General features: G+C 31.9%; 1 protein-coding gene across 2 annotated transcripts in view; it reads right to left on the reverse strand.

Annotated features, from left to right (window-relative positions):
* The window catches only part of LOC127708473 (WD repeat and FYVE domain-containing protein 3-like), a 113,195-nt gene that overhangs the window by 71,052 nt on the left and 14,467 nt on the right, over positions 1-27,676 (reverse strand). For both annotated transcript variants that reach the window (XM_052213342.1, XM_052213341.1), the window contains exons 8-28: positions 26,657-26,712; positions 24,800-24,946; positions 24,449-24,546; positions 21,023-21,183; positions 19,790-19,885; positions 17,514-17,707; positions 16,197-16,335; positions 12,472-12,572; positions 10,617-10,762; positions 9,666-9,752; positions 9,200-9,425; positions 7,173-7,387; positions 6,361-6,755; positions 5,721-5,939; positions 4,955-5,136; positions 4,507-4,735; positions 3,339-3,478; positions 2,937-3,048; positions 2,517-2,707; positions 2,069-2,221; positions 1,060-1,133 (exon numbers count right to left, since the gene is read on the reverse strand). In XM_052213342.1, coding sequence (XP_052069302.1) covers positions 1,060-1,133; positions 2,069-2,221; positions 2,517-2,707; positions 2,937-3,048; positions 3,339-3,478; positions 4,507-4,735; positions 4,955-5,136; positions 5,721-5,939; positions 6,361-6,755; positions 7,173-7,387; positions 9,200-9,425; positions 9,666-9,752; positions 10,617-10,762; positions 12,472-12,572; positions 16,197-16,335; positions 17,514-17,707; positions 19,790-19,885; positions 21,023-21,183; positions 24,449-24,546; positions 24,800-24,946; positions 26,657-26,712 — 3,361 coding nt within the window. The remainder of the gene's footprint in view (positions 1-1,059; positions 1,134-2,068; positions 2,222-2,516; positions 2,708-2,936; positions 3,049-3,338; positions 3,479-4,506; positions 4,736-4,954; positions 5,137-5,720; positions 5,940-6,360; positions 6,756-7,172; positions 7,388-9,199; positions 9,426-9,665; positions 9,753-10,616; positions 10,763-12,471; positions 12,573-16,196; positions 16,336-17,513; positions 17,708-19,789; positions 19,886-21,022; positions 21,184-24,448; positions 24,547-24,799; positions 24,947-26,656; positions 26,713-27,676) is intronic.

Here is a 27,676-nt window from a genome sequence, read left to right on the forward strand (position 1 = left end):
GTAGGTATCCGTTATCCTTCTGTTCATGTCCATTTCCCATCCGTTCATCATCCGTTTCATCCGTTATACATCCGGTAGAAGTCCGTTGGCGAATTTGTCTACCAGACCTCTAACGGATGTATAAGGGACAAGTAACGGATACAAAACGGAAACGAAACGGACGAGTACCGTACAAAACGGACGTCTACCGGACGTTCAACGGACACTTCATCCTTTGGACGTCTGTTCAAAGTTTTGAACATGCTCAAAATTTTCCAACAGAAAGAACGGACGTCGACAGATAAAACAGACGCTAAACAGACATGAAACGGATATGGACGGACGTCTAAGGGATAAGAACTGATGTCTAACGGACATGAACGGATTGAAAAAAAGTTATACGTTCGGCATCCGTTCGAGCTATCCGTTAAGGTGTGACCGAGGCTTACTACATATAGTTTACACCCCTGCCACTGCTTGATAGTTATCCCTATGTCTCGCATACTGCAACTTTCATCGCAGAAACACAAAAATGTAAAACTTCTACAACATTAAAAGAATAGGAAACAATATACTTAAAGAGTACAAAATCTTATCAACACTGGTTAGTGAACCACTACCAAAGGTGAACTCTATCTTACCTATCATTAATCCATCTATTTGGAAAAATCCAGCAAATTACAGTATATACTTGTTACAGATGGTACCAATTAAAAATTTAATTATTAATAACATATTTCTCCGAAATTCCAATGCTGTTCAAAGTTTAGCAAATTTAGCAAGCTAACATATCTAGAAGAACAATTATTTGTTTAATTCCAAGCAGAATATCAAATTATAAAAGGACAACAAAATATTAATTAATAGCAGAATTACAAATTATCAGGGACAACAAAATATCAATATTAAAGCAATTAAAAATTATTAGGACAACATAATGATAATATATTTAGAATTCATTGATAAATTAGCATACAATTACATTTTAAAATAAGTAATGATAATTAAAGCATTCAACCATCACATGCAAAGTTATAAAAAGAAGAGTAAAGCAACTGAAATTTTACATCAAATACTTACCTTGATTCAGTTAAAAGTTCAAAGAAATGTTCATAAAGGGATTTCTGAAGATCGAATGGTGCCTCGTGCCAAACCTATAGAATAATAATCAAAACATTTTGTTGAAACACATATCCAAGCATCTTAAATATTTGAAAATAAAAGAAGAATGTTTATGAGGACATAAATCCTCCTGCTCAAGCTTTGCAATTTTCCAAGTTAAAAAGGGGCACAACTCTATAACGGTAAATGACTCAACGCCCAAATTCGAACTCTGACTGCGAGTTATGGTTCTTAGCATGTGTATGAGTTTCATAAAATTTGGATGAGGAAAACTTAAGAGTGCAGAAACGAAAATGGGACAAACAGACAGAAAGATGGAAGGACGGAAGGAGGGTCAAGGGCAACACAAAATGCCCCCATTGCCTACAGCAGGGGCATAATTAAGGTATTGTAAAAGAAGAAATAACTTATTTCACAAAATACAGAATATGTTTTTCTTATCACCTAACATGAATTCAGTCACACATTGATCCTTTTTTTTGATTCGTCCAAGTATAAAATATTTTTTTTGTAACATCATAAGACATGATACCCCTTTTCCACTCTGTCTTTAATTGCAAAATCAGAGAACTCACAATCTAATTTTTGTTGAGAACAAACAAATCACATACTTTATCCAATTGAGAAATGTATCAATCAACAAAGCATTAAAAAATACAGTATTTATAATAGCAAGAGAGTTTAGTTCAGTTTTTTTTTATACATTTGAAAAGTATATGAGACTTTAACAAGCAAACACTAATATAAACCATTTGCAGTGTGTTTGTAGTTAAAACACTAATCCATGACATAAATGATTCTATATTCAGTTTCCTTATGCTATTTTTTATAGTTGATGAATGTATATGATCAAGTAATGAACCAATAAACAAATAGAAATTCACTGTCAACATTCTCAACACACACTTATAAATACTTAAAATAAAAAAAAAAGGTTTTCTCAACTCTATCACAGAGTTAAACTTACCTCCAAATCACAGAGTAAATCTTCAAAAGCCTTTTTATTTGGTATGACTGAACTTTCTTTGCCACTGTCTACCGTACCAATCAGTGAGAAAGTCAGATGTAAGATATGACTGTTCAATAGGTGCTGTTTCTTCTTATATAACATGGAAAGTGTCTAAAAGTTTCATATTGAATAAGAAAAATAAGATGTGACTGTTCAAAAGATGTTGTTTCTTTTTGTTTAACATAGAAAGTGTCTAATATACACACATATCATATTGAATAAGAAAAATAAAAACAATCAGTATTTTTATATTGCAACAGATTTACACTAATATTTCAGCATGAAATTGTCTCTTCAAATCAAGTGCTTTAAAAAATTTGGAAATATTATAAACATTGATAAACAGGGGTCACCATAACTGTTTGAATCCATATGTTCTTATGTAACTGAATTTTAGCATAAATACCTGATATCCTTGTATTCTGTCCATGTCTTTTAAAATGTTTTTATTGCTCTTGACAACACACACAAGTGCCTTAACTGCAGCATACAGCTCTTCTACATCTGTTGCCATGGCAATTAACCCCAGTAATGCAGAGGCTCCACCAACATTCTCTAACATCTTAGCTACAGCTTTTGGACAAAATGTCCTAACACCTGTAACAGACAATAATATAATATACGTAAATATCTTCAACATATCCTCAAACACACTTCTTTTCAACGCTTGCTAGTAAACTTTCCCATTTTCCCAACAAGTTCTTTTATTAGAAAGTGTTGTAATCTAATATATAAATTCAATGACCAGAATTTTCACGTCTTTGTTACATAAAGGTCTTATCCATTTGTACAATGGTGATATCTTCAATGTTTTATGTTTCCTTACCTAAATATCCAATCAGTATAGCTCCAAGACTTCTGGCAGGCCCATTCATATGACCAGCTGAATTTGGCAGGATTCTGATAGGAGTAGCATTATCATGTGCTGACATGGCAAGCTGGAAACACAATTTAACTTCTAGTTATATGTAAATATATGCCAGTAGTGATATCAGTTTCAGATAAATCTAAGATTCATTTTCTGACAACGCTATTTACCTTTTCAAAGTTATCAATAAAATTTGCAGTGTACAGACATTTTTAGTTTATTCAAACTTTTATAATTGAATTCCTGCATCAGCTCTTGTGTAAAATTTTGAAAAAAATAACATAAAATTACAAAATTTATCAAAGTTTCTGATAAATTTAATGTCTTTAAAAATATGAACCATTGGAATAAGATGTTTACCTGCTTGGCAATAGATTTACTATCTATTTTGTTGTAAGCCTTTCTGATCTTTGATACAGTCATTTGCAATACAGTATGTGCATGTACACCATACATCACTTTCTCTTCATTAATATATGGTCCTTGGAAGTCAACTTCATCTATGATATACAAAATATGTATTTTAAGGATTTCCTTCCTAAAATTATATGGTTGGTAGAGAAAAAAATTTTTGGGCACAATATGGAAACCAGTGTTTTCACCAGATCTGTTTCCAGTATTATACATATCTCCAATAAAGAACTCTGCCATTAGAACGAAGTTATGATGTTTTACATGTTTTTGATCAATTTGAATGCAAAATTTGATGACACAAGTTAGTGGTTAAAACATTCGTTTTTGGTGAAAAGATTATAAAAAACAAGCATTCTGTGAGTATTGCATGGCAATACATAGTCCCCTAACGGTTACAAATTCATTGTAATGGAACGAAATTCTAACTTGATTTATAACTTGTCATGGTGTAAACTACATAAAAATATCAAGTCAAAACCTTCAAGCATGACGAAAAAACTGTTGAAACCTGATTATTTAAGTGAATTTTCTATGTCCAAAGACCATAACTCTGCACAAAATTATCAGACTGGAACAAAATTCCAACTTGATCTGTAACTTGTCATGATAAAACTATATACTAATTATCAAATCAATATCTTCAAGAAAAACAAACAAACCTACCACTAAATTCTTCAAACAATTTACCAAAGAAAAGGAAAAAAATCCAAAATGTCATTTTGTCTTTTAAAAATCTTTTAAATAAAAATGAGTTATTTCCCTTTGAACAGAAATCTACTAATTAATAAGTATTTCATCAAAATTTTATTCTAGGGAAAGGGCTTTAACTGAACAAAGAGATAAGCTAAAATCGTGAAAATGGAACTTGACCTGTAACTTGTCATGATAAATCAATAAACCAAATATCAAATCAATATCTTCAAGCACGAAGAAAAAAAGTCTGGAAAACTGATTTGCCGGACTGACAGATGGACAGACAGACAGACGGAGTGCAAACCTGAAGTCCCCTTCGACTTTGTTGGTAGAGGACTAAAAAACATCCTAAAAATACAGTAATATAGTGATACAAAAATTCAAAACATAATCAATATGTGATGTATTAACAGCATATTACCCATATTTGGTGCTTGGAAACTGCCAATATAAATGGGTCCAAGGTTGTAGATATTTTTAATGACATTGGAGCTGACTATATCCTCCATAAGATGACATGGGCCCTGTCTCCAAGTTAGTCGTGAATTACGTCTGACCTGAGGAGGACTTCCAATGTAGGCAAAGACTGAGGTAAAGGCTGTGGGACTAGCTGTTCCTCCTACTCCAAGGTTAGGGGATACATAGTGTAGCTGAAAATTACAAAACAACCATATAATAAATATATGACATAATAATTTCCACCAACCCCATTTAAAAAACCAAACACAAAATACCACTTACTTACTAAATAGGTAAAAGAAGGAGTTGCTGGCTATCTTTAATAAACACATAAACATATAAAAAATCCTTATCAATCTTTCAAATCAAAGGATGTATATAAATAGCTAAACAATGACTTATTGAGATACCTTCTGAGTATTCACATGATCACCATCTACAAATAGACCAACACTACTATTCTTCATAATTCCTGCTCTGTGAAATATTAACACCAGATGGTGCCACTGTCCTTCCTGTGTTAGTTCAGGATACCAGAATCTTACTCTATTGTCATTTAAAGATAATTCTTCGTCTATTTCTGACCCTGTAACTAACAAAGTAAAGAAATCAATATATCATATATGAATTTTTTTTCTATATAAATATCATATAAAAGCTATGTAACAACAAAAGATATTTCATTTTGTCTATTCAGATATTTGATATTGATGTCATATTCTTCTACTGTTTTCTCAGTAAAGGAAAAAGTTTCAATTAAACAAATACTCCAACCTGCTTGCAACAACTTTCAAACGCTAGTTCAAATACAGAAATTGCCCTTATGTGCAATATGGGTATTATTGTTTTATGTCTTTTCTTCTGTTGATATTTTTTCATCATTATGGTCAACTGTTTATCATATTTTTTTAATCTCTAACCTACTGTTAGAATAGAAAAAAATCATAATTTTAGAAATTAAAAAAAACTATCAGCATGTTGAGCTGCATCTTTTTGCATTTATCTTATAAATTTTGGGTTTTCCTTGCAGTCTTTATGAACATCTATCTAATAATTCCATTGCTTTAATTGTAACAGTTAATTCTATTGACTTAATTTATTGACTGGATGCACATGACTTTTCTTAGATCATATATATTTAGCTACCATTACCAAGATATAATCCACAAATCTTACCCGTATTAGGTAACAAATGCTCCTCTGTTGACACTATCAATGCCTTTTCTCTAGATGTCAATATGACACTGAGACATATTAAATTTTCTTCTCTACCCTGTAAATTCCTGACTAGTGTAAGAAGCCTAACTGGATGTGGATCAGACCTACTACTGAATTTATCTACACAAAACCATGTGGAAAATGTCATCCCTGCCTGGGGTGGAAATACTCTTTCTCCTAGAAAAGAAAACATATTTTAAATATAACAATAATAAGTCCTTCAAAAATTAGTAAGATTAATGTAAAATAAATAATTATTGAAAGATATTTTGTGCAAAATACCATCGGAATTCTTATGACAAAAACATTTATTTTTTTAATAAATATGAACTGATTGGAACAATATTTTGTAATGTAAAAATTTGAGCTATGACTATAAAAAAACATCTTCTTTACAACTAATACATATAACATGGATTGTATCAATAAGTGGAAAACAAGACTAAAATAAAGGTATTTCAACTGCAGGGAGGCAATTTTTTGGGACATTTTTATTGTAAAAAAAAAGGTGTTTTTTTTCTGATGATAGGGGGATGTACAACACTGATAGGTATTCTGATCCTATTTTTGTTATTTTAGAGTGAAAACATTGCAATACCTGTTCCAATTCCTCCTATAACCACAGGATCATTACCTCCAACTACACCACTAACTACAGATGGTGTTGGAGGTCCCTGGGGTGCAATACTTGGTAAATATAGACATCCAAATCCCTCTGCTGTCATATCAAACTCTACAAAAGATGGTGTCACAGCTGATCCGTGCATTCTCGCATCTTTTGGTGTTGTCATAGAAACTAAACATTTGACTCTGGTCAATGGGACAGCCTCACCAGCAGTTTTCAGTTTTCTTTCTACCTCAACAGGTGTCTTTCTCTCCTCAACACTAGATGCCCTACTGATAGGCCAGTTACAACTCCAATTGTTAGAACCTATATCATAGTCATTGTCCATAGGACGACAATTCAAAGGAGATCCCAATCGTAAGAAATCTCTGAAGCATAAAATATGTGCTAATGAGTCTAATGTTCTTTATTTTACATTATTTTTTTTTTAAATATCAAAATTAAATGTCTCCCCTTCATCTACAGCATGTATAAAGGTCACTCATCTGGTGAAGTAGAAATATTGTGGCAACTTAAAATATATATGGTTTTCGGTGCAAATTTGAACAGTTTAAGACTATAAATACTAAAATCTGATCTCTATTTTATAATATACAATTAAAACTTAACAAATGTTAAACATGACAGATTTGAAGATCAATTTCAAAAGAAAATATATGATTATGTTTATGTTTATGTATTCTCAATATAATATTTCACAATTTCAGTTTAACATTTTAACAGTCTTTAAACTTTGTTCTATCACATTTCATAGAACATTTTTTTATCTGTTTAAATATATATACCTCAAGTCTCTAGGTGTTAGAGATTGTGATGCCAGCCTTTCAAACATAGATCTGAGTGAGGGGTGGAGTGGGTGTGTCTCGTCAGCTAATGCTATATATCCATGACTTAAAAGTTCATGAGGGTACCCATATTCACACATTATCTGTTGATTCCTTTCTGTGTGTAACAGACTCTTCAATAGTTCAGCTGTGTTAATCTGGAGAGCTAGGGCAGGCTGAAATGATTTTTTTTTTATTAATGGCCTTGTTATAATTAACACTGTATGTAAAATGGGATGAAAAAAATATTAAAGTAGATGAAATAACATTTTCTGATGCATGTTGGAGGCTACATAGATAATTGGAAAAATTCTTACAAAAAATGCAAATAATACAACATGATGAAGAGTGTTTATTGGCAAGGTAAATAAACAGATTTTGTAACCATTTCCATAGATGATGGATGGTAACCATCTCCATAGATGATGGATGGTAACCATTTCCATAGATGATGGATGGTAACCATTTCCATAAATGATGGATGGATTAGTGATTAAGCCCAGTGATAAATATTACATGCATATCAGGACAAGATCATGTAAATATTGGTGTGGTCTGTTGTACTATCCAATATTTATAGTAATTCCTGTTATCTTTTTATGTATTAAATTAAAAACAAGTGAAACTGCGAGCTACTGCACAATGATGATACCCATGCCACAACTGTAACATGCTCACCTTGGATGAGGGAAGTCATGGGATTCATCCCAGACCAGGTAATATCAAAGACTTGAAAATGGGTATTTGTTGCTTCTTCACCAAGCGCAAAAATTTAGAAGTAAGAGCAAAGACTGGTCGCCTCAGAGTTAGAATAATGTGTCTGGATAGTGTTACAAACTGACCATGCGAGAGCTTATTAGCTAGTCTAGGTCATAACACACACCCACTAGTGTTATTTAGTGGAATTTTAATAGTGTAAATATATGTCAGTGTTCGGTAAACAGGAAGTTGTTGAGAGATAGATCTGAAAATGCATCACACGATAGAGCTGACTCATATAAACTCTGAAACAAATTTTCAGAAATCCTTGTAATGTAGTTCCTGAGAAAAATGTGACTAAATATGAACCCTGCTTTGGACTAAAAAGACATGCTGAGCTGGCTATTCAATGGGCTAGTTATCAAGGTAACAGTCCTCAGGAAACATGTAACACTAGTGGGTGTGTGTTATGACCTTGACTAGCTAATAAGCTCTCGCATGGTCAGTTTGTAACACTATCCAGACACATTATTCTAACTCTGAGGCGACCAGTCTTTGCTCTTACTTCTAAATTTTTGCGCTTGGTGAAGAAGCAACAAATACCCATTTTCAAGTCTTTGATATTACCTGGTCTGGGATGAATCCCATGACTTCCCTCATCCAAGGTGAGCATGTTACAATAGATTGCATAGGCAGTTTTCATACATAAATAAAGAGCTGCGCCATGAGCACATGATATGCTTTTTCAATCGAATAAAGTTGAAGAACTTCTCAATGTCATATCAGAAATTTATAAAAGACTAAAGGGAGCTTATTATAATAGATATAAACCAGTCACCAAAGTCTCATGAAAACAGTTCAAAGCATTTTTGAGTTTTTGTCCGAAAACTGGAAAATCCCACCTTTTTTTATAAAAAAAATAACTCGGAAACCTAAAAACCAAAATTTATAAAAATTGAGAAAGAGCTTACGTCAATAGATATAAACTATTAACCAGTTTCATGAAAATTGGTTAAACCCTTTCTATATGCCAGTTTACATGATATAATATGGTATAACTTTGTCTGTCTGTCCGTCCGTCCATCCGTCGTCAACATGTCGGACAATAACTCAAACGCGTTTAGAGTTATTGTCTGACATTTTGATGACAGACAGACGGACAGACAACAGCATAATGGGCATATAGAAACCAAGTAAAATGGAATTGTTAGGATAAATGTAACAACAAACAATATTGAGAAAAGGCATGCTATTTCTATATCTTTCAAGGTTTTTATTTAAATACATACCTTCTTATCATCATCATGTTCTATGGCTGGCAGCAGGTGGAACAAAGACAAGACAGCACCAGGATGTACAATAATTTGATCTGCACTAACATGTGATGCTTCAGGTATACTTCCTGTACTGGCTCGTTTCTGTTTAGGTGAGGACTGGGGAGAGGTACTACTCTCTTTAAACATTGTCAGCCTCTTTAATGATGGAGAATCTGTCTTTGCCTGGCTAGATGTTGGTCTAAAATGTAAAGATAGATGATATCAATTATCTTAAACAAAGATATTACACTTTTCATATGATATAATGAAAAATATTTATGATTTTCCTATGAATTTAAATATAAGATTACATAACCAATAATTATGAATTTCAAGGTAAAACTTTCCTCTACTATTTATCTGTAGTATAAAAGTATCATATCATTCATACTTCATACTATTCCTATTCATCCTATTATGCAAATACTTAGACACTTACTTATCAAAGATATCCTGAGCCATATTATACAAGTACTTTAACATTACACAAGCAGATAACAGTGTCATGGGAATGTCATCATAGCCCCTGTAAAATAGAAAGGAAAATATACATAAAATACTAATATCATACAATAACATAAAACAATTTTAAATTTTGTATATCTTACACTGACACCTGATTTAATATGCACCTCTTTACAGCATACAACAAACATTTCAGTCAGATAAGCAGTTTTTTTATTTGAGCTGTGAAAATGCACTGAGACATTGATTGCATTATCTTCTCCGATATAAAGTTGACCATGATAATATCTGAATAATACAACGTCTTTGTACCATTTTTCTGAGGAGTTGTTTCAGGAACAATTGTTTGATTGATGGTGAAGTTAAAAGGTACAAAAATTAAAAATGTAACTTGAAGGTACTTAAAATGAACAATGCATGGGTCATGGGAATCAAATTACTATTAACAGGAAAATACTTAGGTTTCTTATTAAATTTGCATGGGTTCTTGAAAGTGTTCTTAACATACTAAAAAGAGTTAATTGCAGATAGTCAAACAAATGTTCTGATTGCAAGGATTGTTCTAAAAAATAATGATAAAAAAGATATGAAATAAAAAATTTAAAGAACATATTAAAAAAAAAAAGAATGTTAGATTGAACATGTTGAATAAAGATAGAGAAAATTTATAAGTACAAGGGTACTATAAACATAATACATTCGGATGGAAAGTTGAAGAAAACACACTTTAAAAGACAATTTCTACAGCACACGGTTACATTTACGACAAAATTTATGTCGATTAAAAACCTCCTGATCTGAGTCCCAATCTCCTGACCAAAATTTCCTAATCTCCTGATCTGAGTTTCACAGTCCATCACATGTATGATATAAGTTTATTCTGAAATACCTCTATCCATAAGATAAGGATTAATTAACTACTAACTTAGATTCTTTGGTATTTACAAAAACATCTTCAAACAGCATTTTTTGTTCTTCTGCTTCTGTCACTTCACCAGATGGTTGTATATCTATTGTGGAGGAGAAACAGCCCAGTAATCTTACAGCTTCTGTCAGACTATCATATCTAACCTGTAATAAATAAGTTGTGTTTATAATGTATATTGCATCTCATGTTTTTCAATTGTGTCCAATCAAAGCAAAAATTTAGCAAAACCAATATAAACAAAAGTTTTGTATAACATAATGTCATACTATCCCTATTGATAAATGAGGATTAAATGGCCACCTCAATTATCTAGTTAGACTGAGGTATGTTTAGATTAAGATGAATTTAAATTATTCTCAAATCAATGAAGTTCTCACTTTGATTCCCAATTAAATCAGTTTTTTTAACATAGATTTTCTTCCCTTTCAGTGTCTTATGTCACTCGTTTTCTTCATCAAATTTTAATTTAATAAAAACATTAACAGGATCTATCCGGGAGAAGTCAATCAGATGCTGAATCCTTAAAATTATGACTGAAGCAATTAAATAAATAATTTTTCCAAATTTTTTTTAAAATTCCATTCTGTTCAAGTTTGTTTTTGTCTTCGGATGAATGGGTCTAAGAGGAGTTCCAGTTTACATATGGCATCCACATATGAATCACACAAAAGCCCATTTTAGGCTATCAGAAAAACAAAGCCATAAACTATAATTCCTGCTAAAGACTTTGTTCAAGTATAATGAGATTCTATCGAAAATAGTAAAGGATTTGCAGATAAGACAATGTATACCACTTAATGATTCATTAAAAAGTCCTTTTTGGATATCGACAAAGTAGATGACTAATTTCCACAATGCAAGGCAACAGAAAGTATTCCAAAGTGTAAACTCACATATGTAAGTACCAATAAATAAACTGCTTCGCTGAGCACAGCTAGATACGCCCGCAGAGGTCCAACCATGAACAGTTGGGGCAAAAATGGACACAATATTCAAGCTTGATTCAGGTCTGAATTTGGATTGTAATTAAATATTTGACATATAGGTTTCTGAATAAATGTAGTCAAAGAACTTGAAATTGGTTATATGAATTGAATTTATATTCAATTAAAGATTTCTTGCTGTTGTGCAATACTTAGTAAATCTGTTGTCAGACTATAAACAAATAAAGTTCAATTAATTCTCAATGTCATATTTGAAATTTATGAAATTGAGTTATTGTTCGAAAACTGAAAAATCACCCCTTTTTTAATGAATAAAACCCCATTACTCAGAAATGTAAAATGTAAAATTTATAAAATTTTAAAGGGAGCTTACATCAATACATACAAACAATTCACCAAAGTTTCATAAGAATTGCTGAAAGCATTTTTGAGTTTTTGTCAGAAAACTGGAAAATCCCCCCTTTTTTTATGAATAAATACCTGTAACTCGGAAACGTAAAATCTAAAATTTATAAAAATCTAAAGGGAGCTCATGTCAATAGATATAAACAATTCACCACAATTTCTTGCAAGTTGGTGAAGCATTTTTGACTTATTGTCCGAAAACTGGAAAATCCCCCTTTTTTTAATGAATAAAACCCCATAACTCAGAAACGTAAAATCTAAATTTTATAAAAAATGAAAGGGAGCTCACGTCAATAGATTTAAACAATTCACCAAAGTTTTATGCAAATTAGTTAAAGCATTTTTGAGTTCATGTCTGACATGTTGACGACGGACAGACGGACGGACGGACGGACGGACGGACAGGGGTATACCATAATACGTCCCGTAAACGGGCGTATTAAAACAGATGAACAGAATCCTTATTGCTGCATTTATCCTAATAACCTAGAAGTGTTACATACCTCAGTCTCAAAGAATTTGGCATTAGCAGGTTCATATCTCATGGCTACAGTTAGAGTACTGAACACAGTCTTCAGCATACTTAATACATCAGTTCTTCTTACTAAAATATTCAATAATCCAAAATTAACAAGCAGGCCATAATGTTGCCGGCGAAAAGACGATTTAATCGCCAAGGAATTTTGAAAATCGCTAAAACTCGCCAGCTGAATGACTTCATGGCGAAGTCAAATCACTATCAAAATCGGTAAAAGGGAGACAACTTCAATTTTACAAGTTTCACAGGTAACAAAAATGGCGGCGACAAGGAAAATCGAAATTTTCGAATTGACCCAGGACTAATACTTTCGACGTTTAAATGAAATAAATACAACGGCGACTTTGAGCATCCATAGATTTAACTTTCAAAACTATTGAAAAAAGAAGCAGAGCGTCTGTTTGAGTTATCATTTTACGATGATTTTCATCCGAGGATGTTGCGTAATCACTCAGCTGATTTGTTTTATTTTTATTTATTACGAGACGATCAATTTTACTATTCGGTAGGTCAAGGGTGGGAATGAACCGAAGATTTTTTACATTCTTTGATCAAAAATTGAAATTTAAAAGGTAGAAAGACAGCTAATGAATAATTTGACTGCAAACGTACAACAAATGGCCAGCTTGTGACCAAATTATTTGTTAATTAGGGCTCATAAATTGCCATTTTTTTTATTGGGGAGATATCTTTTATAACAAAATGATAAAAATTAGCTCTTTATCGACTTATTAAAATGTGATTGCTAAATATTTTCATTTATATATAGGCTTGCAATCTTTCACGAGATTCTCAACTTACAGCTGACATGATGTCCTGGACAGTCAATATTTTTTTTAAATTATGACATGTGATGATAAACATTAAATTGCCCAGTCATTAAAAAGTCATCACATAAACTGGAAGCCATATTTTTCTGGACTTATTGAAGCAGATGCACATGGGATTAATGCATGATAATATTACTAGGCAAGCAACAAACTTAATTTCAAGATGACAGCACAAAGGTTGAATGAATAAATAACAACTACATTGTCTAAACCTTTTTATTAAGAATTTTCAATTCATACATTTTATACAATATCATATAAAACATTGCAAGTATATTTATCATTGCATAAATAAAACAATTTTTCCTTAATGATGTACACGAAAACACTATGCAAGCGAAACGGTAATGGAATTTCACTTCTCCATGAAATTGATCACTTCTCTCAACTCTCTCATGGAAGGAGAAGTCACTTCTCCCTCTCAAAAATCCTAGATTAGGCCCTGAACAAGGGGCTGTCGAGTGACAGCAAACCGGATTTTCCTGCAGAGGTCCAACCCTGAACAGTTGGGGCAAAAATGGACACAATATTCAAGCTTGATACAGGTCTGAATTTGGATTGAAATTAAATAATTGACACATTTTAGGTTTCTGACACAGATAAATGTAGTCAAAGAACTTAAAATTGGATATATGTTTTGAGTTTATATTCAATTGAAGATTTCTGCTGTTGTGCAATACTTAGTAAATCTGTTTTCAAACTATATACAAAGAATTAGCAATTGTGACCCCCAATTTTTCTTTGGAAAACTGACAGTTTCTTAAATCTTGAAATAAAATTGACCCCCCAAAAAAAAAAATTTGTTTACCTCCCCTTTTTTCCCCAAAAAAAAGTTTTTGCAGAAATTTTCTTTTTAATTTCTTAAATCTTTAGGATAAAAAATTGTCCCCCCCCTCAAAAAAAAAATTGTTTTACACCCCTATTTCTTTTTGTAAAATGTACAATTTATGAGACATCAATACACTTAAATACAAGTTATTGCCTGAAAACTAGAAAAAAGCTTGTTTTAGACCCTTTTTGGCCCCTAATTCCTGAACAGTTTGGGCAATTACCCCAAACATGGATCCCAAACTTCAAATCGTGGTATTGAATCTTGTGGTACAATTTTAGAGCAATCAAAATACTTATACAAAAGTTATTGTCCTGAAACTAGAAAAATGCTTGTTTTTGGCCCCTAATTCCTAAACGGTTGGGACCATCACCCCCAAAAACAATCCCAACCTTCCTTTAGTGGTAAAATTTCATAGAGATCCATTCACTTAAACTAAAAGTTATTGTGCGAAAACCAATGTGTCTTCTTTTTGCAGTCATATAAAAATCCAAAATTTTATTTATCATTTATACAATGTCTTTTAAAAATCTATACAACTTATCTGTAATGATCTTCAAAATGTCTAAAAATATAGCTTATAATCATCAGCATTTAGGAAACAGAAAATTTTCAAATTAAAGAACCTGAGTGAGCGCGCTCACATACCCCACGTCCCCACATTGTCATTGGAGAAATAAAATAAGTGTAAGAAAAAAAAATTGTATAAGAAAAAAAAATTGAATCATAATTTCCTGTCGATATGCACATCTATGTAGTATGTTCTTATTATCTACAGAGTATCATGAAATTCTGTTGTGTGGTTTCAGAAGAGTTGCAATGACAAACTGTTGCAAAAGTACATTGAAGCAAATAAGTTCAAAGGGGCGTATCACTAAGAAAAAAAATGAATCGTAATTTCCTGTCGATATGCACAACTACATAGTATGTCCTTATTATCTAAAAAGGTTTCATGAAATTCTGTTGTGTGGTTTCAGAGGAGTTGCGATGACAAACTGTTGCAGTAGTATATTTGGCAAATAAGTTCAAAGGGGCGTAACTCCTGGAAAAAAAATTGAATCGTAATTTCCTGTCGATATGCACATCTACGTTGTATGTCCTTATTATCTAAAAAGGTTTCATGAAATTCTGTTGTGTGGTTTGAGAGGAGTTGCGATGACAAACTGTTGCAGTAGTACATTAAAGTAAATAAGTTCAAAGGGGCGTAACTCCTAGAAAAAAAATTGAATCGTAATTTCCTGTCAATATGCACAACTACATTGTATGTCCTTATTATCTAAAAAGGTTTTGTGAAATTCTGTTGTGTGGTTTGAGAGGAGTTGTGATGACAAGAAATAGGACTGACAGACGGACAGACGGACGGACAGACAGACGGACGGACAGACAGACGGACAGACAGACGGACGGGTCAAAAACATTATACCCTCTGCAACTCGTTGCGTGGGATATAATAAATATGTCACTCCAATTATAATTCTGAGATAAGACATTTACCATATGCTTTGTCATAATCTGATAACAGGAGAAAATTATTTAAAAATATTAGTGTAATCAGACTTTATATATATAATTAACCATTTCTGTACAAAAAGGAATAACTCAATCACATTATAAATACCACTTTTGGATATTTAAAAGGGCGATAACTAAACAAGGAGAAAAGCTAAAATCGTGAAAATTGAACTTGACCTTCATTTAGTCACAGGAAACAACATATCTAAATTTGAGAAAATTTCATCAAAGCGTTTTCATGTTATTGAACGGACACTGTTTGGCAGCCGCTCACCGTACATCCCCAAATCAATTACCAATATTTCCTTCGAAAATCCGGTTAAAAATAAAGACAATGACACAAAAATTATGAAAATAGCACTTGTTCTATTAAATAATATTGATATGACGGTTGCACTAATTATCCAATGCACATATTTAATCCCACACCAAAAGTTGATGCATTGAAATTGGGAAAATACCCATGTTTAAATTTGTTATAATGAGAAAAAGGAAAATTTATCTGAAACTGAGATTTACCTTGATCCCAGGGAACTTTAGGTGGATCACACAAACAACCTTCCATAGACACTAAGACAGACATAACATACACAAATCCTCCTACTCTACGGAATACTGTTCTTGATCTGTGACTCTCTCTTAATACATTCAATAGTGCCTAAAAAACATCATGTTCATTGGTGATGCAATTTTAATAGAAATACTGTTAACATTTTAATTTTCAGGTGTCTTATTTTGGAATATTTTTGTAATTACATTCATACTATTAAGGGCTAAATGTATATTAAAGGTAATTGTGAACATAGATAGTATTTTGATTGACAGAGAAATTTTATATACCAAGTAAAATAGCAATTTTTCAACCCTATTAGCCCTTCATAGCTTGGAAACCGTAAGAATAATGCAAAATATGCTGCCATATAAATCATCAAGCTCTCAAAACCACAAAAAAAGTAACTGATAACTTTAGTATTAAGATTACTAATATACAATGCGATGTTATGCATTGACTGTTTGAGAATAAAGATCAATATATATATATATATATAATAAGAGATCTGTTGAATTGTGAACACTGAAATAGATGATCAAGCTCTTTGTGAGATATTTCTGTAATAGTGAAATTGTAAAAAAATATCCCGGAATAGTTATGGGTTTCTGTTTTGGTTTTGGAATAAGCAGAACAAGAATGTGTCCATAGTACAGCGGTTGCCCCACTTGCACTATCATTTTCTATGTTCAGTGGACCATGAAATTGGGGTCAAAACTCTAATTTGGCATTAAAATTAGAAAGATCATATTATAAGGAACATGTGTACTAAGTTTTAAGTTGATTGGACTTCAACTTCATCAAAAACTACCTTGACCAAAAACTTTAACCTGAAGCAGGACAGACGGACGAACAGACGAACAAACAAACGCACAGACCGAAAAACATAATGCCCCTAGGTGGGGCATAAAAAAATCACAGTATTCATATAAATATCATTATAAGTGACCTTTTGCTATGAATATGCTGGAAATAAATACAGACCACATGACTAAATTTTCTTTGCTTTAAATGAAATCACACACTGAAAATTCAGAAATTGATACAAGGTTTTTATTATTGCAAAATAATGTAAATGGGTAAGTATTGCAACAATCAGAACTCACATCCTGATATCTGACACATATATTTGTATGCAGCTTTTCCTGCAATCACATTAATCATTCTCACATATTGGTCTGTCATGTAGTAATCGCAATAATAAATGCACACAATAGTCTCTGAATTTATAGTATATTTGTCTTTCTTGTCTTCAATTCCTTGAGCAATATCTTTATTATAGTTACCTTTAAAATATGTGTTTTTAGTTGAAGTGACAACACTGGTGAAGAATGCATCAGCCCTAGTAATGTTCCCATATCATCATCACCACCAGGGGACAGCACTAGTTGTTGTACAATATTTAAAGTTTGTTGACGACACTGCATATGTGGAATCATTGTATGTGCACAGCGAGCACCTCCACACTCTCTAAAAACATCTGAAATTCAATGAAAGTTCAAATATAATAATTAAACTTAGAAAACAGACAAAATAAAATGCTCCGCTGGGGCGCAGCTTGATACGACCGCAGAGGTCAAACCCTGAACAGTTGGGGCAAGTATGGACACAACATTCAAGCTTGATACAGCACTGAATTTGGATTGTAATTAAATATTTGACACAGCATAGGTTTCTGACACAGAATGAATGTGGTCTAAGAACTTAAAAAATTTTGATTTACCTATTCAAACCATATCATTATTATTTGCTTTTATATATAAATCAGAAATAACCAATTTAAAATGGAAAATTTAAAAGAAAAAAAAGGAAAAAAAAATCCCCCCCCCCCAATTTTTGAACCCCCTTATGATTCATCACCCCTAAACTCAATCCCAGCCTTCCCTTTGTGGTATGGTACCTTGCAGTACAATTTCAGAGAGATCCATACACTTGAACACAAGTTATTATCTGGAAACTAGAAAAATGCTTGTTTTTTTGGCCCCTTTTTGGCCCCAAATTCCTAAACCTTTAGGGCAATTACCTCCAAACTCAAACCCAGCTTTCCCTTTGTGATATGGAACCTTGCAGTACAATTTCATAAAGATCCATACACTTACACACAAGTTATTGTCATGAAAATAGAAAAATGTTTGTTTTTTGCCCCTTTTTGGCCCCTTATTCCTAAAATTTGGAGGCAATTACCCCCAAAATCAATCCCAGCATTCCCTTTGTGATATGGAACCTTGCAGTACAATTTCATAAAGATCCATACACTTACACACAAGTTATTGTCATGAAAATAGAAAAATGTTTGTTTTTTGCCCCTTTTTGGCCCCTAATTCCTAAAATTTGGAGGCAATTACCCCCAAAATCAATCCCAGCATTCCCTTTGTGATTTGGAATCTTGTGGTACAATGTCAGAGAGATCCATACACTTACACACAAGTTATTGTCATGAAACTAGAAAAATGCTTGTTTTTTGCCCCTTTATGGCCCCTAATTCCTAAAATTTGGAGGCAATTACCCCCAAAATCAATCCCAGTATTCCCTTTGTGATATGGAACCTTGTGGTACAATGTCAGAGAGATCCATACACTAACACACAAGTTATGTCTGGAAGTTACAAAAATGCTTATTTTTTGCCCCTTTTTGGCCCTTAATTCCTTAACTGTTGGTACCATAACCCCCAAAATCAATCCCCACCTTCCTTTTTTGGTATTGAACCTTATGGTAAAATTTCATAGAGATCCATTCACTTAAACTAAAGTTAGAGTGCGAAAACCAACGTGTCTTCGGACGACGACGCCAACGTCATACCAATATACGACCTCAAAATTTTTTTTGCGGTCGTATAAAAACCATTATGTTCTATATTGGAGAAAAATTTCTAAACGAAAGAATATTGATTTCACAAAAAAGTGCTTGTTTTATTTAAACAAGCAGCAATCAATAATATGATTGCTGATACAGGTTGCATTTCTGTAACTATAGACAATGCAATTTCCCAAAGTAACTCCTTTTACGGCTAAAACTGTGCCTCTTTTACTATGAAGTTTCCTAAAAAACTATATTCTAGAATGGAAAGTTCATTTGCACTACAATTTTTGTTCAAAGGTTAGAACATTGGGCTGTGCGGCATACAATCTACATTTATATGCCTCAAACTTCTAAGAAGTTAAACTTATACTAAAATTATGTACAACCCCTGCCTTCAACTTTGGGTCTTCCTCAGAATTCAATTTGGCTGCTATCCATGTGTATTTATACTGGTAAAGTTCCCCAAGTTGTGTCTCTATGAGATGAAACATAGAGATCATATCTGGGAACCAGTAGGTAGACAAAACAAAATATCTATGAATATTATATATCTCCCCAAAAGATGCATGGTCTGGAAACAGCTGTAACAGCTAGTCCTGCTAATAAACTAAGTTGTATAAAAAGAAACAGTTTGGTCCAACACTAAGTAAACAAATATTCACAATTTTCTTTTGTTCAGTGTTTTGAAGATAAAAAAAGTTTAACTAAAGCTTGTAATTTTGTTCATGGAAATCCTTAAAATAAATGTTAAGCCATAACTCACCAGCATTTTTGCTATTTCCACTAAGAAGAGCTGTCAGACATTCCATGACCAAAGAACCTAATTCTTGTTGGTCAGCAGCTATTGGTTCTAATTCTACTGAAATTTCAAATGTACAAAGTTCTATATTAAAGCTCTTGTTTATCTATGTGTTGTTTCTTTCACATAATTAATTTTCCTAATCCATATCCCTTGAATTCTAAATTAAATTCTAGTCATAAATTGATTATAAACCACAGTCAACTTATAAGACACATTAATTTCTGCTGTTTGCTGAATAAACAGCTCTCTACCAAGGCCATGCAGTAATTTTTGTACCTACATGCTTTTTGTAATGGGTGTAATGTGAACCAATACCCTGAAGTGGTCGACGTGTGGTAGCGGTAAAGTTAGGGGGATACCTAGTGGTATTCAATATTTGTCTTTCTACAGGTACATAAAATTATAGAAAATAAAGACATCAACACCCATGTTATACAGAAATAATAAAGAAATAATTATGTCTACATGTTTCACCACATGAGTGGTGTCATCAGGACGGTTATAATAAGAAAAATTATCCCTGAAGTACATTGTATGTGGACTCCCAGAAGTAGATAAAAGCGGAAGTGGTAACAAATATATAAATAGAAATGAAAGATTAAAAATAAAATTAGTTATCGATAGAATTATATAAAACTACACACTTTTTGTAAGATTACATGGTCACTTGTAGTATGCATATCTTAATTTATGATAGAATAAAAAGCATTCCATATGATCCAAATCTAATATATATATATTCATATTACTTTGTTTTTATTAACGTTCTTTGCAATGGATAATTTTTAAAGATATAAAATTAACCCTTATTATTTTTTTTTTCCTTTGAATTATTATCTTTTATCATTTCACAAATTTCATCTATTTTTTTTTTTTTTTTTTTTGCATATATATTGGCTTTGAGATGTGCTTGTTGAGTTCAACAATCAAATATATTCAAGTGAATCATAATAAGGGAATTAAATTTTCTTTTATGCTTTCCACATATTAGTTTCTGCTAAAACATTGCTTATTCAAAAAGAAGATTGCCACAATCTCTAAATACCCAGCAATTAAATCTGAGAAATGACTATATCAACAGTTATACAAAAACACAGGCAACCAAATAATTTTTTTTTCTGTAATTTTATCTGGTACACATGTTTATTGTAATAAGCATTCATTATACAAAATGAAATTCTAGTTAACATTTACCTGTATCGTTATCTGGAGTTTTCAAAAGAGCAGCATATCTGTGTAAACATGTGACCATCACTTCTAACATCCCAACCTCTCGGAAAACATCTTTATATAGTGTGTGGGTTTGTAAAATCTTGAGTAAACTCTTCATACAAAGTATATTGCATTGTGTGGAACTGAAAACAAGAACCATATAATTATTTTATGAGCTGTACTTTATATATATAAATACATTACACATCATTTAACTTATATAATTTGTTCATTCAAAATAAATTAATAAAATGAACCCTAATAGATGGAAACACTAAAACAAAAAGTAAATTTTACTAATTTCTTAACATATTTTTTACCTCATAAGACCGAGATGCTAGACAACTGAGAGTGGTCCTTAGTAGTTATACAGACTACCAAAATGCTATAAAAACAAAAGAGCAGTGGAACTATATGAAAACTTACTGATCTGATTTGATGAGTATACTGAATTATGTGAAAACTTACTGATCTGATTTGATGAGTAACTGAACTATGTGAAAACTTACTGATCTGATTTTATGAGTAACTGAACTATGTGAAAACTTATTGATCTGATTTGATGAGTAACTAAACTATGTGAAAACTTACTCATCTGATTTTATGAGTATACTTAACTATGCAAAAACTTACTGATCTGATTTGATGAGTAACTGAACTATGTGAAAACTTACTGATCTGATTTGAGGAGTAACTGAACTATGTGAAAACTTACTGATCTGATTTGATGAGTTACTGAACTATGATTTGATTTGATTTGATTTTTGGTGTTTAACACCACTTTTAAGCACCGCATTTCGTGGCGGCCAGTTTTTATTGGTGGAGGAAGCCGGAGTGCCCGGGGAAAACCATGACCTTCGATAGGAAAACTGACAATCCTAGTCAATTAAGATTGGAGTCGAGTGCACCTACTGAACTATGTGAAAACTTACTGATCTGGTTTGATGGATATACTGAACTAAGTGAAAACTTACTGATCTGATTTGATGAGTATACTGAGTGAACTATGTGAAAACTTCCTGATCTGATTTGATGAGTATACTTAATTATATGAAAACTTACTGATCTGATTTGATGAGTATACTTAATTATATGAAAACTTACTGTTCTGATTTGATGAGTAACTGAACTATGTGAATACTTACTGATCTGATTTGATGGGTATACTTAATTATATGAAAACTTACTGATCTGATTTGATGAGTATACTTAATTATATGAAAACTTACTGATCTGATTTGATGAGTATACTTAATTATATGAAAACTTACTGATCTGATTTGATGAGTATACTTAATTATTTGAAAACTTACTGTTCTGATTTGATGAGTAACTGAACTATGTGAAAACTTACTGATCTGATTTTATGAGTAACTGAACTATGTGAAAACTTATTGATCTGATTTGATGAGTAACTAAACTATGTGAAAACTTACTCATCTGATTTTATGAGTATACTTAACTATGCAAAAACTTACTGATCTGATTTGATGAGTAACTGAACTATGTGAAAACTTACTGATCTGATTTGAGGAGTAACTGAACTATGTGAAAACTTACTGATCTGATTTGATGAGTTACTGAACTATGATTTGATTTGATTTGATTTTTGGTGTTTAACACCACTTTTAAGCACCGCATTTCGTGGCGGCCAGTTTTTATTGGTGGAGGAAGCCGGAGTGCCCGGGGAAAACCATGACCTTCGATAGGAAAACTGACAATCCTAGTCAATTAAGATTGGAGTCGAGTGCACCTACTGAACTATGTGAAAACTTACTGATCTGGTTTGATGGATATACTGAACTAAGTGAAAACTTACTGATCTGATTTGATGAGTATACTGAGTGAACTATGTGAAAACTTCCTGATCTGATTTGATGAGTATACTTAATTATATGAAAACTTACTGATCTGATTTGATGAGTATACTTAATTATATGAAAACTTACTGTTCTGATTTGATGAGCAACTGAACTATGTGAATACTTACTGATCTGATTTGATGGGTATACTTAATTATATGAAAACTTACTGATCTGATTTGATGAGTATACTTAATTATATGAAAACTTACTGATCTGATTTGATGAGTATACTTAATTATATGAAAACTTACTGTTCTGATTTGATGAGTAACTGAACTATGTGAATACTTACTGATCTGATTTGATGGGTATACTTAATTATATGAAAACTTACTGATCTGATTTGATGAGTATACTTAATTATATGAAAACTTACTGATCTGATTTGATGAGTATACTTAATTATATGAAAACTTACTGTTCTGATTTGATGAGTAACTGAACTATGTGAAAACTTACTGATCTGATTTGATGGGTATACTTAATTATATGAAAACTTACTGATCTGATTTGATGAGTATACTAAATTATATGAAAACTTACTGATCTGATTTGATGAGTATACTTAATTATATGAAAACTTACTGATCTGATTTGATGAGTAACTGAACTATGTGAAAACTTACTCATCTGATTTGAGGAGTAACTGAACTATGTGAAAACTTACTGTTCTGATTTGATGAGTTACTGAACTATGTGAAAACTTACTGATCTGGTTTGATGGATATACTGAACTAAGTGAAAACTTACTGATCTGATTTGATGGGTATACTTAATTATATGAAAACTTACTGATCTGATTTGATGAGTATACTTAATTATATGAAAACTTACTGTTCTGATTTGATGAGTAACTGAACTATGTGAAAACTTACTGATCTGATTTGATGAGTATACTTAATTATATGAAAACTTACTGTTCTGATTTGATGAGTAACTGAACTATGTGAATACTTACTGATCTGATTTGATGGGTATACTTAATTATATGAAAACTTACTGATCTGATTTGATGAGTATACTTAATTATATGAAAACTTATTGATCTGATTTGATGAGTATACTTAATTATATGAAAACTTACAGTTCTGATTTGATGAGTAACTGAACTATGTGAAAACTTACTGATCTGATTTGATGGGTATACTTAATTATATGAAAACTTACTGATCTGATTTGATGAGTATACTTAATTATATGAAAACTTACTGATCTAATTTGATGAGTATACTTAATTATATGAAAACTTACTGTTCTGATTTGATGAGTAACTGAACTATGTGAAAACTTACTGATCTGATTTGTTGGATATACTTAATTATATGAAAACTTACTGATCTGATTTGATGAGTATACTTAATTATATGAAAACTTACTGATCTGATTTGATGAGTATACTTAATTATTTGAAAACTTACTGTTCTGATTTGATGAGTAACTGAACTATGTGAAAACTTACTGATCTGATTTGATGGGTATACTTAATTATATGAAAACTTACTGATCTGATTTGATGAGTATACTTAATTATATGAAAACTTACTGATCTGATTTGATGAGTATACTGATACTGATGAGTTCTTTACAGGGTACAAAATTCAAATCATACACAATAAACTCCAGTAGCTCAAAAAACTTTTCCTGTAACAAAATAACTTTTAGAATATATAAATGTGCATATATTAGGGAAGTCAAGGAATACTCCAATATGGTTTCAGAAAAAAAAACATCAATCTTTTTCAATATTTTTCAGATAACATATTTTCCCATTAATTGTTGGTCAGTCAGATGAATTATTGCAGCTTGCCAGATCAAATGTCCAACAGTTCTTTGTGAATTTTGTGAAGCATTATGCAATAGGCAAATTAATATAACAAGCCTTCCTTTTATGTACCTGAACATCTTGTGGTTTCAGATAGATTTTTTCTACAAACTGTGACATGGTGTGTTGTGGTTCTAATATGAAGTAGTTAGCATTGTCCTGATGATATATACTGTTGATGACTTCTAAAATGGTATTACAAAGACAACTGGTGGAGCCCTGAAAAATATGATTTTGTAAGTCAATTATATCTGACATGTGATATTAAAACATACTTCTAATAAAATAAGAGAATATTGATAAAAAAAATTCATACCATGATCAAAGATTTGATGGTATAGAGAAAACTTTAGAGTAAATAATAGTGATTGGAGCTATCACAGAGGACCTTGCAGGGGGTGTTTTGGTTCAAATAACTCTTTATCCATGCCTTGCAGGGGGTGTTTTGGTTCAAATAACTCTTTGTCCATGTTCATCAATGACTGTTTTCCTTTATGTATGTGACACATCTTTAATTAGTGGGTGGCTAAGTTGAGCTAGTTTTTTTAACATTGCTTTTAATATATAGTTTCTCTGCTTGTGCATGACACATCGTCTGGAAGTCGTTAATACTAAGTAAAGTTTCATAACCAATTCCAAGGGTATAAAATTAGAGAGGTGTAACAATTTTTTTACATGTACAAAGGGTTGGCTAAGCTGAACCTAGTTTCTTCCATGTAAGCAAAAAACCATCAAGTAGACTTGTGATGAATAATTATGCCAAGTTTTATCACTGAACTCTAAGAGGTTTCAAAGTAAGAGAGCCTTAAGGATTTTTATACATATGCACAGAGGTTGAACTAAGTTTTTGACAGTTAATTTCAATGTATGTTTTTCTTCCATGTATCTGACACATCTTCTATTACTGGGGAATTATCATGCATTGCAAAACTCAAAAGAGTTTCAAAGTTAAGAGAACTGAAACATTTTGTGATGGCGGATGCACAAACAAAAGAAAGGACAAACTGATTACTATAAAATCAGATCTTTGAATTTGCTCTGCAAGTTTTGTGTGTTGCGGCATGTAAGATCTGAAAACATCCTATAAGAGTTCATTTTTCAGTGCAATATAAGTAATCAATCAAATCCCTTCAAAATTTCAATATTTTTTACTACGGACTACTAAAAATATTGTCAGGTAAACTGTTATATTTCTGAATACTGTCTGATAATCCTATGACCTAGCCATTTTTAATTTCCAGACATCATTCCAATTTTATGCATTGACCTGATTAAAAACATTTCTCAACATACTATGGGCTATTCCATTAAAATGTATGTGGGAGGGTAGGAAGGGACTTTCAAAATATCCCTACAACCAAGAACCATTTTTTAGATAATTTTGCATAATGGTAATAGACGCGTTCTAAAAAAAAACCCATGACCCACATTCAATAATTAAACTTCCCTTCCTACCCTCCCACATACATTTTAATGGAATAGCCCTAAAGGAGAAAAGTTTCATTGTCAAGATATTAACACATTTGATCAATATAAGATCTTACACAGTGTTTGTTATAGAAATATTCTGTGCTAAGGTATACTATTTTTTCATACATTACATATGTATCTGTTTTATGACTTTATTTCCTTAATACCTTAGCATATATTTTTAATCAGACCAGAATTCTTGCAATTCATTGAGCTCCTTTGAAAAGCAATTTTCAATTATATACTGTTAAAGCAGAACTTTTTTGTTGGTGCAAATTAGTCTAGAAAGAACATTACTTTCTAAAACTGTAAACAAAAAAAATCATCCCTACAAAATCAATTTTAATGACAATACCATGAATTTTAACCCCATCCCCCATCACCAAAAAAAGTTTCAACAGTATTTCATAACCATTAGAAAACTGAAAACCAAAGATTTGACTGTACTTGTATTCATACCTTCATGAAAACTGACTGCAACACTTGAAAAGCTTGAATGTTCCTTACACTTACACCTAAAACAGAGGAAGAGTTATACTTATTAACAAGTAACATTACAAATATTAGCTAAACTTTTATTTTATTATCTGTTTACACTTAAGGTCAAGGAAGGTGTTTGTATAACAAAGAATTGTTACCTAAAGATAGACTTTTGGTAAAACAAATGAAATCTATCATATATATAATAAAATTGAGAATGGAAATGGGGAATATGTCAAAGAGACAACAACCCAACCAAAGAGTAGACAACAGCCGAAGGCCACCAATGGGTCTTCAACGCAGCGAGAAAATCCCGCACCCGGAGGTGGTCCTCAGCTGGCACCTAAATAAAATTGTGTACTAGTTCAGTGAAAATGGATGTCATACTAAACTCCAAAACATATAAATGAACTAAAATTAAAAAACATACAAGACTAACAAAGGCCAGAGGCTCCTGACTTGGGACAGGCGCAAAAATGCGGCGGGGTTAAACATTTTTTGTGAGATCTCAACCCTCCCCTATACCTCTAGCCAATGTACATGTAGAATAAAGAAACACATAGCAATATGCACAGTAAAACTCAGTTGAAAAGAAGTCTGAGTTCGATGTCAGAATAGGTAACAAAAGAAACTAAGCAAAATGACAATGATACATAAATGAACAAAGGACTACTAGCAGTTACTGACATGCCAGCTCCAGATCTCAATTAAACTGATTGAAAGATTATGTCTTCATCATATGAAAATCAAGTACAATCCCTCCCGTTAGGGGTTTAGTATCATACCATCATAAAATATATGAGAAGAACATAACCCGTATCATATTTGTACAATATTAATTTTATATTCAATAAACAGAAAAAAATGTTAACTTTTAACATAAATATTTTTTACAAAGTTAGCACTTTGTTTTATTATACTTCACATTAAAGTGCCAGATTTTGATTGGCTAATATGAGGAAGATATTTTACTCTCAGTAACTGTATTATAACAAAGTC

The sequence above is a fragment of the Mytilus californianus genome, unplaced genomic scaffold (assembly GCF_021869535.1).
Source record: "Mytilus californianus isolate M0D057914Y unplaced genomic scaffold, xbMytCali1.0.p SCAF_7, whole genome shotgun sequence".
NCBI lineage: Eukaryota > Metazoa > Mollusca > Bivalvia > Mytilida > Mytilidae > Mytilus > Mytilus californianus.